At 35.9% G+C, this 14,321-nt stretch overlaps 1 protein-coding gene and 1 long non-coding RNA gene across 3 annotated transcripts in view; one reads left to right on the forward strand and one right to left on the reverse strand.

The window, feature by feature from the left end:
* Window positions 1-9,727, forward strand: part of LOC112054309 (voltage-dependent calcium channel type A subunit alpha-1) — a 56,128-nt gene extending 46,401 nt beyond the window's left edge. The window contains exons 35-40 of one of the 2 annotated variants that reach the window (XM_052881211.1): window positions 2,484-2,602; window positions 3,865-4,019; window positions 6,613-6,696; window positions 7,662-7,840; window positions 9,177-9,286; window positions 9,377-9,727. In XM_052881211.1, coding sequence (XP_052737171.1) covers window positions 2,484-2,602; window positions 3,865-4,019; window positions 6,613-6,696; window positions 7,662-7,840; window positions 9,177-9,286; window positions 9,377-9,593 — 864 coding nt within the window. In that variant the 3' untranslated portion in view covers window positions 9,594-9,727. Of the gene's footprint in view, window positions 1-2,483; window positions 2,603-3,034; window positions 3,082-3,864; window positions 4,020-6,612; window positions 6,697-7,661; window positions 7,841-9,176; window positions 9,287-9,376 lie in introns of those variants that run through there. The other variant, XR_008250793.1, reaches the window with a different exon arrangement.
* Window positions 207-9,471, reverse strand: LOC128198054 (uncharacterized). Its single transcript, XR_008250794.1, has 2 exons — window positions 9,350-9,471; window positions 207-882 (listed from the first exon to the last, which is right to left on the reverse strand). It is a non-coding gene; the product is annotated as an uncharacterized LOC128198054 (long non-coding RNA).
* Window positions 9,728-14,321: the final 4,594 nt, after the last annotated feature.

Raw genomic sequence — 14,321 nt, forward strand, 5'->3', positions numbered from 1 at the left:
GAATTTTGTCTTTGAAAATTGCAAATTAGGTTTGTTTTAAATAACAGACCAATTTTATTTCAGCCCACCTATATTATGGCTCAATTTAATTTTAGAAGCCTGTTGTATGAATTTAATCCATTTACAATTAATGCTTTATGCGCTATGCTATTTTTTGCCAGCAAACTTAACATTTTAAAGGACTTTTTATAAATAAAACACGCGCATGCCATTAATGCATAATCAATCTTTTTCAAATATTAAACTAATAAAAAAACAAATACAAATCGTCATATGGATTCAGTATCTGTGGTCTCATACTCGTAATTGCACATTTAATGCACTGAAAATAAACAACTATGCTTTGTGTCATTTGCAGCTCCACGAAACTACATAAAATTTTCCAAAATGTCCATCACTTTCAGGCTGTGTAATGCAAATAACATGAGTTTTCTCAGGTCTTAGAACGCTGATCTCATCATCACAGACACTATGAATACATTCCATGTTCGATTTCATGGCTCATAACTCTTACACAGAACAAAACACGAACAGATATACTAACACATAACGAACTCCAGCATGGATATGTATTGTTTGGGGCATTTGCGCATACTCGTGTAGCCATATACGAAGAGCATCAGTCAGCGGCTAAGGTCGGTACATGAGATTGCGCAAATGTACGGGGAGAGTAGATGATGGGTCCGTGGTGCAGAAGGCGTCCTTGTTTAACTGCCTGATGGATGTTGCTGCGGGGCTGGGCCCCGGCTCGCGGACTGGCTCGCTCACTCACGAGATACCAGCGCTCACCAACGGACATCCTGAAGATCCGCATTCTTTAGCGAACCTCGCCAAACGCTCTTCGAGAAGATCTCTCAAGTAAGTTCCGGTTTTTAACCTCATCTAAACAATTTTCAAATATATCAACATTAAAATAATAACTTTGATTAAGTGTCAGATTAGCAATAAATACATAAAATGTTTCAAATTAATTTGTAACGAAAAATTTTTTGTAAATTAATTTTATTACGAAAAAACAAATTATTCTGTCAATTCCAGATACTCATGTAATAGTTTGTCGTACAAGTTCGACAACTTTGCTTAATTTGATGGAAATCAAAAAAAACTTTATTCTTTTTTACTTATTGTACGATTATTATTAATTCCACTCAGTAAAATGACAAGTGCAACTGTCACTGAAATGTCATTTTATTAATAAAATAGCAAGTGCGAAACAATCGCAGTACAAAGTGCCATAGACAAGAAAGAAGAAGAAGAAGTGCAACTGTACTGTGCAACTGTCATTTTACTGACTGGAATTAATAATCGTACAATAGTGACTTGACCTTTCCAAAATATACCTAAAACTTGTAAACATGAAACTGGAATCATTTCTTATTAGTCCTTTAATACAGTATGTTTAATAATATTTTCTTTTGTTGCAGGAATAACAAAAAGGTGAATACCGTTGGTGACCATATTGACCCAATCATTGTTATAAATGTTGATCAACCCCAGTTCAATAATACGAACGCTGCCTTAAGTACAAACAATGTAATGAACAAAACTCCCTCAAAATTACTTACTTTCTACATGAAATTGGCAATTTGATTTGATATTATTAAATGTTTGGGGTTGCAGTGTTCGGTTGCATAAATGTATTAACTAATTATTGATGTATTCGTATGTTACTAATTGAACATATTAAAATACTTATAATTTTTGCTCTAGATAGTTGGTGTTATAACATTGTTAGTCTCGCTGTGTTGTCCTAAAGAAGATATTGTTGTAATTAATGTTCTGGTTTCGTGTTAGCTTATTTAATAATAACCCTTACTGCAGTTAGCCTAAGTATCGTATCACAATTAGGGGCTTAGGCCCGTTCTATGTCTGTATCTATAGATTATGTTGTACTGATGAAGAATTTTTGTTTGAAATTTACAGGTTGTTTATGTTTAGGTAATTGTTTTCAATGTAATAATGCAGTATTAATTGTAGTATATTGATGTTTATATAACGAATGATTTAAGATTAGGTAAACATAGTGAATGATATATGTGTAATGTTTCAACTAGGGATAATATAAATTGTTTTTTTAGACGCAGCACTGTCATATCCGTTACACGTACACTAACAATACTATCATGCCCATACTTGAAACTTATCAGACTACTCTTAAATCTACGTACCTAATGTAAATGCATGACAATTAATTCTCACAAAATGTCGCATGATTAATAATAATTAGTTTTTTTTTACTAGTATATCTAACTCTTGATATTTCCGGGTAAGTATTTGATGTCTTAGATTGTTGAGATATGCACGAGCACCGAAGCATGCACTGCAAACGTACTTAGGCACAATAGATTGTGCATCGATGTTGTGGTAAATGAAAAATATTTTGTAAATATGGGACAGCAGAGTTTACTGAAATCTTAGAGCCATTGACATATTCATTCGTTCAGTACTAAGTATGTTCACTAAACGTGGCCTTTATTGTGTAGATACTGGAGTTGCAAGATGTAGGATCTCACCACGCGTCTATGGAATCACTGGACGAAGCGAGATTGCAAGCTCCTCACACATACCAAAACGGACATCACGGAAGATCGTCGAGTTTAAGGTAACTGTTTCATTTTTTCAAGAAAAAACTAAACTGGTTTTTAAAGTATAGATTAAAAAAATTTAGTCATTATGGCTAAGACAGAATAATGTAACGAAAGGATTAATAACTCCCAATTTTTATATTCTAAAACAAAGACTGGTAATACGTTAGGTATTATTAAAAAGCTGAGCCTGAGAGTTAAAAAACTGTGGAAGTGGAATCGTTAATTTCAAAAAACGAATCCTTAAAAGTAATAAAATTTCTTAAAATAAATAGTTTTTTATTTTATTAAATGTTATTTCTTATTTTGAAAAAAATATTATTACACTTGTAAGAATCAATTGTTATTAGTAATTGGTTTATTTGATTAGGTACCTATCAAAGCGTCAAGTATTGTTTCGTTGTTTTAACTTTTGATTTATTTTTGTTTTGTGTTATTTTATTTTATAGTGTCATCGAAGAAGAAATTGATCTAGAAGATATCATAATATTCAACGGTATGTTCAGAGAAATTCCGACTCAACTAACTAACAAACGAATTTTTCTTAATATACTTACGCATGAGTCTAACATAAACTTAGTTTCATATATTAACAAATATTTCAAGTGACATCGCTACAACTAACAATATAACAATATTAACTGCATTACAATTTTGGTTTTTTTCCTGTTCATTTTGTGATACTATAAAACTAACCAAATAAACACACAGTAATTAGTTCCTTAAAGTAGGTACCTATTATTACTAATTTCAATATTTTCAATATTTTTTAAAACGGCCCGGTTACGAAATGAACGTAACTCAAAATAATTTAAATTAAAACAAATTAACTTCATCAAAAATCCTTCAAGATCCATGGATTTTCCGGGTAAAAGATATGTTAAGTAGATATGTTAAGTAAGAGTATATCATTGGTCTAAATTACGTTTCGTTCTGTTGAAAATTTTGGCTTGAAAGAGTAACATGCGTTTATGCGTTTCCTTCTAAAATGCGTTTAATAGTACTATGCGATAGGATGAGATGGAATGGTAATGGGAATGGAAATAGGAATGGAAATGGAATAGGAAAAGGAAATGGGATTGGAATTGGGATTTTTATATAATCGTACCTGCTGTTAACGTCAGTTATACTTAAACCTAAATAAAGTTGTTGCGCTTACGCCTAGTGTCAATAGTAACTTGCGCGAGATTCGCAGTGCCTTTGCGGTTTGTTCGATTTTCTGCAGAAAATACCAAAATAAATCACTTTTTGATAATAATTGTAATAACAAAAATTTCAGACGAACTCCCAGTCCACGACGAAGAGGACACTACGGAGGTTACCATCACGATATCGGATTCTCCGACACAGTCAACAACGTCGTCGATATAGTCAAGCACGAACACCAAAGACATGGCCGAACACATAGAGCGCCGCACCGGTACCACCCACATGGTACGTACAACCGTATTACAGTTATAGCTACTACGCTAATAGGTATACTAGTACTGGTGCTAATCGGAGTTGAGTGTGTAAAATGTGAGGAGCTTTTGAAAAGGACTCTTTTTGGCGATCTCGTTAATATAAGCATTATTTCTGCTGTCATGGAACATAACCGTTTTCAATTGTGCTATGGTAACCACCTGTGACAGTTGAGTATGTAAAATAAGACGAGCTTTTTAGAAGCTCTTTTTGACAGTTCGTTCTTAATTTAGGCGTGCTTATTTCTGCCGCCAAAATACGAATTGATATCTATGGTAACCACCGATGCCTGTTGTATATGTAATATATGAGGAGCTTTTTAGGAGCTCTTTCTGACAGAGCTCGGTCGTAAAAGCGCGCTTATTGTGTCCGCCAAGCAGCATAACTGTTTCGAATTGCGAATTAAAAGCTATGGTCAGTGGCGGGTTTGTACGTCTTAGCTGCCTTAGACGCCAAAGTACCAGCCGCTCCTCTCTCAGCATCATATAATATTATATAATAATCATATAATATTAAAATGGAATTGCATCGCATTTAGGTTTTGTGTTTTTTATCGGGGTTATGGGGAATATTACATATTTAAATAAAACAGTCAAAATTATTGTTATTGCTGAGATTTGGTTAGGTTAGGTTAGGTTAAACATAACATTAGGCCGCTCTAGGCTCGCGCTTACTGTGCCTTAGAGTAAATCCGTTACTGGCTATGGTAGTCTATGCCTCCGGTAGATGAGTGCAAAGCAGCATATTGTAGGACATATATTTAGGCATATCAGATAACTATGTCCTTGTACGCATTGTTGTATATGACATCAGAAGGAAGCGAAAGAAGTGCGGATGGCAACATGCCCGCCTGTCTATGAATGAATTAAGAATATTCTTACCGCACTTTTTTTCTTTTACAATATGCCCGGAGTCGTCGACCGCGTGTTCTGCGCGGCCGAGGACTCGCGTATATGGCTTGTCCACAACAACTTTGCCTTCAAAATAAGTTTCAAGTCTTAGGTGCTTTGATCTAATATCGAGTAACTCATCCCTTAACTTTGAGAGATGAATCACTTACAGATAGAAGAACATGAAACTGGATATTGCGAGCGGCTTTAGTTTTTGGCTAGCAGAGAAAACGGATTATAACGATAATGATGATAGTCGTTAAGCCTTTTAATTAATGTTTTGATACGATTTTTTTTTTCTTTTTGTCTGAGCAATTTCTGACAACATGTAATAATAATAATTACATTGTGTATTCACAAAATGAAGTGTCCACATTTTGCACGCTCAACTCTACAACTCCCGGTTTATAGGAATAGCGTGAGGTATATAACCTCAGATTGTTGACATAATAAGTAAATGTGAATCTGCCGGTATCCCATTAGTACTATCTAGGTATCCTTTTCATCTGCAGGCATTATTTTTTGTTTCTCGTATTACAGTCCTTCAACATATCATATGCCAGCAGATTCACAGCTTAACGCTAATGCAAAACTAATCAAATATTAACCGTTCATTGATCACAAACTCAAGCCATCAACAAAGCTATTTTTACGCCTATACAATTATTATTAAATTCATCATTTTCATATAGTTTTCACGCATATTGTAACTATAAGCATATTTATTATCCTCCATTTAGAATTAGTTTATGAAACTAAAACAGTTTTGCAAACATTTTTCTTCTCATGAAGGTACTCTGAAAGTTTTGTGAGAATATGGGAACCTTAGCTTTAAAGTAGGTAGTTGTAGAGTTTCATTCCGTAGATGTAGTGATAAGATTTTCAGTGGGCAAAGCCGTTGCTATGAATAAATTATTTCATGATATTAGATAAAGATTGTTTATCTTTTAGCCCTATCTATATACACAAATGCTAGTTTTGTAAAATACGTATTTGTAGTTAATATCCTAGCTCTATTTAAATAATTGCTCGTTCGTATTCACATTTACTGGTATAATTTATGAAAAGTATTTTTTTACTATCTGGCCATGTTGATCTTATACTTTAGAATTAAGTTTATTTTTTTTATAATAAAGGTGTTTTCAAAATTGTCTATTGTTCTTCCACTGTCGTGGTATGAAAATTTGTAAAATAAACTATTATTATCATTATCAAAATTGTATTGCCTGCTGCATGCTACGACATTCGAGTGCACAATTGGGCTGCACATGCTTTCATTAAGATTTTTATAATGCCTAGAGCGCATGCAGAGATGACATCGATTACATCATGCAGCATGCAACGCTTGATGAAACTTTTGATTAGATTTGTTCTGAATATTTTGTCCGTATATATAACATAGAAAGTAGATGATAATTATTTTGTACACACTATACGAAAATTACCTTCTGTGTCCTACAAACTTTATGAACATTAGGACACACAAATTATTCCATACTGAAAAACAATCCAGACCTTTCCGATTTCCATCCTCGAAAGACGATTTAAAACCACCTCCGACAGTTGTCCAAAACTTTAAGAGTCACCTTTGTGAGTAAAGAAATAAGGTCGGTAATCCGACGGGCATAGGTTAAAGCGTGGTGGAAGGTACTCGTACATGAAGGTATTCCTGACAGCAGGGAAGGAGTGGAGGGCGCCGTACCCCACGACCAGCCTGAGCCAGCCCTCGCGTTCGCCCAGCCCGCCACACCACACCTACGGTGAGATCCACTCGCCTCACACAACGACACTTCGCCGACACTACACCACAATACGCAGACCGCTTCACGCAATCGATATACCTGTCCACTGTCCCGAGGGCCTGCGCAGAAGAGGAAAACCACTAAATTAATTCCATCCAAAATATCCATGACAGACTGGAAGTGTAAAAAAATACAAAATGTAAAATCCCCAAAAAATCGCAGACTTTTTAGATATGACCGTTGACATGACATGCGTTGCATTTAAAATGCAGTCCTATACAGAGCGATTCTTCTAGATATACTCGAAATTTCCATGATTCAAAGATTGTTGTCCTTTGTGCAAAATTTGTTTTGCTCTCAACTGCGCAGGCCTTAAGAGGCACTACTGAAAAGTTTACACTGATCTTCAAGCACATTTCAGTTGTGGCTCTTACCTGTCTATACTAACAATTAGGTATAGTGTAACGTTTATCATAATGGCAACTCACAATTCCATCATGGAAAATTTGCAAGGCGGCACACGTTGTATACCCCAGTGATCTTTCAATGTAACATTTAAAAACTTTCATCGTCTAATTAATAACATAATTAGGCCACTTAATGAATTGGAATCCCGTTTTGTTACTTTTGAACTACATTGTAAAGCAAAAGGTCTAAGTCGAAATGTTTGATTCAATACAGATCAAAGACCTTTTGCTCCTTGAAAATTATTTTTTTGTTCCTAAATTATGATGATAGATGTCGCTGTGCGCATGTTCTACATGTGGGGGATGCTTGCAAAGAAAATTGTAAACGTTTAATTCATAAGAAAATTGTTTGCACATCTGTTTGTCGTCCCAGCTACATAATTTTCTTTACGATCTTAATTATTTTCCTTTCTTTACTTCCTTCATCAAAAAATTCATATTACAATCTTCAGTGACTGCAATCGGTCAGAGATTAGAACGCTCAAATTATTCAAAGAGCAGTTTGGGCATCAATAGGTGGAGACCGCGAGCGCGAGAGGGAGCGCGAGTGGCGGGAGTGGCGCGAGCGCTCGTGGGAGCGCGAGGGGGGGAGGCGGGGCCGCGGCCGCCAGCTGCCCCCCACTCCGACTAAGCCGTCCACCTTACACGTTCAACAACCAGCACCGTTTTCAAGAATCAGCCATAGTCCTTCGCACGTAAGTACTTTTCACTAATATAACCAAAAGTTGATAATTTGATCAATGATCCAGAGCCAAATTGACCCTATACTATACCGAAGATATCCTGGACCGATAGCCTATACGAGATTAGTGTGGCTCTCAAAACGTCTAAAGACCAATAATGCACCAGATAATTACAAACTCCCGAAAGCGGGTGGTGAGCCGATACTTAAAGTCCTTCAGCAATCGAATCAATTCCGTCATGCACAATGCTTTAGTACCAATAAACTACATCCTTACGCTCGGCAAGTATATAGGAAGATACAGAATACCAAAGAGTATACTACTTTGTTAGCGTTTGTGGACTATGAAAAAGCTTTCGATTCGGTGAAAACTTGAACTGTACTTAGATCATTGCAAAGATGCCGAATCGACTACTGGTACCTCTTAGTTAGTACGATAACGCTATTATGTCAGTCTGTATTCAGGATCAGATTATGAAGCCAATCCAATTACAGCGAGGAGTGCGACAGGGAGATGTGTTCCTTCCAAAGCTATTTTACTGCCACATTGGAAGACGTCTTTTTAAGTTTTTGGACCGCAACTGACTTGGTATCAATATCACTCAACTGCGGTTTTCCGTCTTTTAGTCAGCATGGTATAGACTCTGGATAACTTAGCACCATGCTCAATGACCTCAGCAGAGTTTCTCAACAGGTGTGCTTTAAAATGAACGTGAGCAAAACAAAGATCATTGTAATGCTCTGCGGCTACATCCACTTATCCTTGAAGAGTCTACAGTTGCACTCGAAACCGTACATAAGTTTATATAACTAGGACACCTACACACACACTAGGTCCAGTGAAATAGCTCCAATTTCGAGAAAGAGGTGAACCACCGAATCTAACTCGGCTGAACAGTGACGAGAAAAGAGAAGGAAGAGAAGCGAGCTATGGTCTGATAATCTTTTTGCGATTTAGTCGGAAATGGTTATTTTAATAGCAGAACCAAAATTACCGATATAACTCAACGAGTCCCTAAACTGAAGTGGCAATGGGTGGGGCAAGTACCTAGTGCGAAGCGTTGATGGACGTTGGGTTTCCAAGGTGCTAGAATGATCGACCCCGGAAAGCACAATGTTGGTAGACTCTCCACTAGAATATAGACCTTATCTACGATATATTTATGTTGTAACTTCCTATCTCCTACATGTTTGAAAAAAAGCTATTCGAAATTGCAAAGTTTGAGAGGACAAACACAATAGTAATCTCTAATCTAATGGATTGACTATTAGATTAGAGAGTCTACCGCAGCGGAGTTCCGACAGAGTATTTATATAAGAAAGTGAAAAAAAAGTTCTTTTCTCGACAGTTATCATTGAGGCATACGACGAGAGAACCGTTGGAGCCTTTGCACGACGAGTACGAGTACGGCAGAGAAGTTGAAAGACTGATACACCGAGACTATAGATCTAGAGAAAGGTGAGTTCCGTATCTTTTTGATTTTATATTATAATCGTAGTTCGGTAGAAGACACGAACTAACCGTGTGTAACATTTGTGTTCGGCAAAGTGTCGATGACCCCGGGCGTGAGTTCGGCAGGCGCGGCTGGGGCCCCGAGGCGGAGCGCGGCGCGCGCCACGAGGCGCCGCTGAGCTACGAGGCGGCGCTGGCGCTGGGCCGCGGCGCCGCGCGCGCGCTGCCGTCGCCCGCCGCCGCGCCGCGCCTGCCCAACGGGTACAAGCCACGCGCGCGCCACTCCGACTCCGACGAGGACGACTGGTGCTAGCGGCGCCGCCGCGCGCGCTCCCAGCGGGACGTGCGCGCGCCCCCCGCCCCCGCCCCCGCGCCGCCGGCGCACGCGCACACTTTCTGACGCGCCGCGCAGGACGTTAGCGCGCCCGCCCGCGCCCGCGCCGCGTGTGTCTGCCACGGACGACCTAGCCGCTCGCCGCGCCGGACGCGCCGCCGCGCCCGGCCGACCGCGACCCGACAGTGTCCGAATTCTAGTATTTACAAAGTTTTGGAAAATTTAATTTTTAATTCGCTAAAATTTTACTCTTTGATTTATATTACGATTAAGGTATTCGAGTTACGAAACAGTGCCAGGCAACTCGTTTGCGCTAGGATTTTTACATAAAATGAAGTAATTAGTCTGTATTGTAAAAGTAAACTTTCTATATTAAATTTGCACTTCACAAAGTCTACGTAATTCTCGCCTGCCGGAATGCCAGACGCCGAGGCGGCCGGCGCGTATGGCCGAACATGCCTCGAGCGCGGATCACGCTGGGGGTGCGTGCAGCCGAGCGCGGTTCACGCTCGGGGTGCGTGCAGCCGAGCGCGGTTCACGCTCGGGGTGCGTGCAGCCGAGCGCGGTTCACGCTCGGGGTTCGTGCGGCCGAGCGCGGTTCACGCTCGGTTGCGTGCAGCCGAGCTCGGGTCACACGTTGGGAGAACCTAGCATTTCATCGTCGGAACAAATTAATAAGTACTAGGAATGTATAAAATATTTACATAGCTAATAATTTTTACTTAGTTAATATTTATACTAAATAAAAAGTTGAACATTTTTTATTGAATTTGCTGTCCTTCCCCCAAGTGCTTTATATCTACGAGTATGTTATTTAAATTTAAATACAATTAAATAAATAAATATGAATTGTATGTAAACTTTGATGAAATACTTCAGAATATTATTACTTAAATTGTTAAATCGTGTGTAGGCCAGTCAATAGGTGTACTAGTGTTTTGTTACATTTGGAAATGGAGTGTCGACTCTGAACTAATAATGTACTAGAAAGAGGATACATTCAAAATAGTAATCTAAGTAAATTATTATAATTGTATAGTGTTATTACTTATCGTTTTTTGTAATAAGTAGGGCATATCGCAATGTCGGACACTGATCAAACTTCGAACAAACCAAATGTGACAAACTGTAGTATGTAAATTCCTGACTGGATTATTAATGATATAATATTATTGTTTAAATAGATTCTGTCGCCTGGTTAGAAAGAGTATTTTATATTATTTAGGTAACATTTAATCATCCATAGACCAAGTATATTTAAAACTGTTTAAATTTTGAAAATTTTAATAGAGTATCAGCATTGAAATATAAACGGCATCAAGATTACCTTCAGAATTAACTCGGAAGCATAGGTTAATAATTATAATTAAAAAGTGATAAATTAATCCTAATCCCATAGTGTTCACTGTGATTAAAATTTGTAATTCAAAGTCCCATTTATTAAAATAATTGCATAAATTTAATTCGCTCCAAAAGCTTCCCATTAAATTATAACCAATCAGTAATTCCAATTGTTAAAACCCTATAAATTCTAAATATGTCTAGAGAAATAATAGCACTTTTTAAATCATTAGTTCGTGACGTCATAGTTGAAAACACTGAAGATTTGGTTATTATTAAAACGAGGATAACCTGGGTAGAATAAAATGGAAAATGCTGAAGATGCCCGGCATATCAGAAATCCGGTATTAAGTTAAACAATTAATTGTTTAATTAGTTATCAGAAATAAAGGCTATACATTATTATTATTATTAAATCGTGTCACTAATAAAAAAAAACACTTTCTTCAAAATAATTTCATGCGCCACTTAACTGCCTTATTGCCAAAATGAACAAGGTAGGTAACTTTGTAACGTTTGTCGGGTGACAATCGTGATATATGCCTACATCGTCTCTTTCTGACAAATAGCAACTAACCTCTAACCTTTATTGTTACTAGAAAAAATATACTCTAATAAGTAGGTACAGAACCAGCAAGTAACATTTTAAATCTACCCTTCAGTGTCAACCATTATCACTGACGAACTATAAATGATATAAAGAAATTGCTATCATCTCTCTAAGATATATTTCGATCACCAGATTACGACATCATAAACAGAATTGGTTTACAACTTTTAATGGCCAGAAATAACTTGTAAATAATGGATCCTCTTTAATATCTATGAAACCTCTTTGAGGGTAAAAAAGTCGAAAAATATATACTAGTTCTCAAAAAACGTTTATTTATTTTATGCAAATTATTATGAATAACCGTAAATACACATAATTTAAACCTTTTTTAAATTAATTTTAAAGTATTTTAAGTCAACTTTAAAATCATAAACCTTCGATCTTCAATGTAAATTATTGTAACCCAATGTTGATCAAAGTATTGATTAACGATAAGTAGTAAACCAATTCTGGTAAGATCCCTGAGGTTCATCGTATAAGTAAACCTAGTAAATGGTCCATTGTCATATTCACTAAAAGCGTGAGCAATAATACCTCGAACATTATAATTATTGATATTGGCAATAATGGAATTTATGTACCATAATATAATATCGTCTATTTTATTTCTAAATGCTTATCGTAGTTTATATTATAAGTACTAGATTTTGATACACTTGATCAAAAGCTTAGTGGAATTCAAATTATTGGGTTAGGAGTAATATTTAGGAGCAATTTTATTACTAACGACTTATTGTTAAATTCTTAGTTAGATTATATAATTTTCTACAATAGTTAATGTTCGAGGGGAAACCGATTAACCATCTTGTAAGATCGTAACGAGGCATGCTATAGGTTACGTACGAACTTAAGTACGTCAAAATTGTAAATAGATGATTTTCTGTGATAACATATAATGATTGAGGTTAATTATTAGTACGGTGTGATTGCATAGGAAAGTTGTTTAGTTCACGGGAACGCTGTGTTCGATCGAAGCCATAATAAAAAGCTCCTTGCAAACGTTTGTTACTGCTGGCGAAAAAATTGTTTGTTCAATAATGTTACGCATGTCTTGAGACTTAACTTTAACTTTGTGAATGATGGTTGCATGGTTATTCTGACTAGCGATGATTGTGAGTTCAAATTTTTGTATAAAGAATCGTAATGTTCTTTTTTATAATATAAAAGCCAACTTTGAAACAATTTCATTTTTTGTTGTTTGCAGATAGTGAGTAGTTCGTAAAAAATACCGTCTCTATTTCTTTAATACTCTTAATTCTGATATTGGTATGTAATTTCATTAATACAGTGATTTAACCACTCGTTGTGCACGATCAAAAGATTTTTAGCTCCTTTACACGCAGCGTGATTCAATAGTATAAACAATGTATTACTTCCCAGATATTTATTGTTTCTGGCAAATAACTTGAACAAAATAAAATTCAAGCCAAATATAGTTGTAGTCCTGTAGTACATTTACAAAAATCTAAAGCTATGTATAAAAAAATGATTTGAACTTCTACGTTCAGCTATAATTTACAAAAGGCATCTTGTAATAAATAAACATAATGGCATAAACTCCAAAGAAAAGCCAAAATCTCGAAAACCATGATGTAAGTAATTTTGTATGGGGATAGTCACTTCGATACCTTACATATAGATTAAATGCGTTAAGGCCCTAACAACATCGGCGAATAATCATGACTGTTTTATTTTCTGTTTAAGTATATGAAATACAATTTATATACAAAGTGGTCTTCTCCTTATTCTCTTTCTTCTTCTTTTCTTTTCAAAGTGGTCTTTGGTAAAACAACGTCTGTAGGATAAGCTAGTTAATCATAAAAAATATTTGGGAGATGTTACATTGTTCAAGTTACTTGCCCATAATAATTATACAAATACGTATTAGTTGTTCTACACAGTGAAACCGACAAGAAACGTAGATTGACTCTGATATTTAATTTAAGTCCAACAAAATACGTAAACAAACCAATGTAATAGTCACTTTCATAAATAAAGCATACTTCGAGGGCAATTATTATTATAATTAAAATTAACTAATATAATTGCTATTTACTAATAAAATGTGTTCAAAAAGTTGAAGTGATAGAATAAAAATGTAAATATATAATCACTGTTGAAATAAAATTCTTTGTCTTAAATGTTATTTGATTGCTTAAGTTCATTATTATTTTAAAAGTGTGTTTTGAGGTCAAGATTTAAATTTATTTTGCATAGGCGAGTATTCGAATGCAAAAAAAAACATTGATGCCTTAGTTTACTAATTCATACTTGTATTCTATTATTTACGTTTTTCAATACATTTGTACGTCCATAGTCTATATAAAATCATGACTAACATTAAAATATATTTTGAAAAACAAATTGATACCTTTATAAAATGCTGTAACTTCATCATCATCAAGTGTTTGCCAAGACAAAAATCGGTTAGTTTTTTCAGCTCACGAGTTTCATTGGTCATTTACGACTCAATAATGAGCGACTCCATGATATCGTATCGTATTATTATCGAAGATACCCCAACAAGTGCTGCGTTTTGGCATCAATACAAAGGTTGTCATTGACATTAGAGGCACTTGAGGCTTTACACTAATAATTGTGCAAATGCATCAGGTGAACGGATGCTATAAAGAATTACTTTTCACCCTTATTGGCCAAAAAGCCATTTTTCGAGCAAATGTATTGAAAAGTATGTCATATTAGGTTAGTATTAAATAAAAATAAAATCACTGCCTCATCATGATCATGACAAC

The sequence above is a fragment of the Bicyclus anynana genome, chromosome 4 (assembly GCF_947172395.1).
Source record: "Bicyclus anynana chromosome 4, ilBicAnyn1.1, whole genome shotgun sequence".
Lineage (NCBI taxonomy): Eukaryota > Metazoa > Arthropoda > Insecta > Lepidoptera > Nymphalidae > Bicyclus > Bicyclus anynana.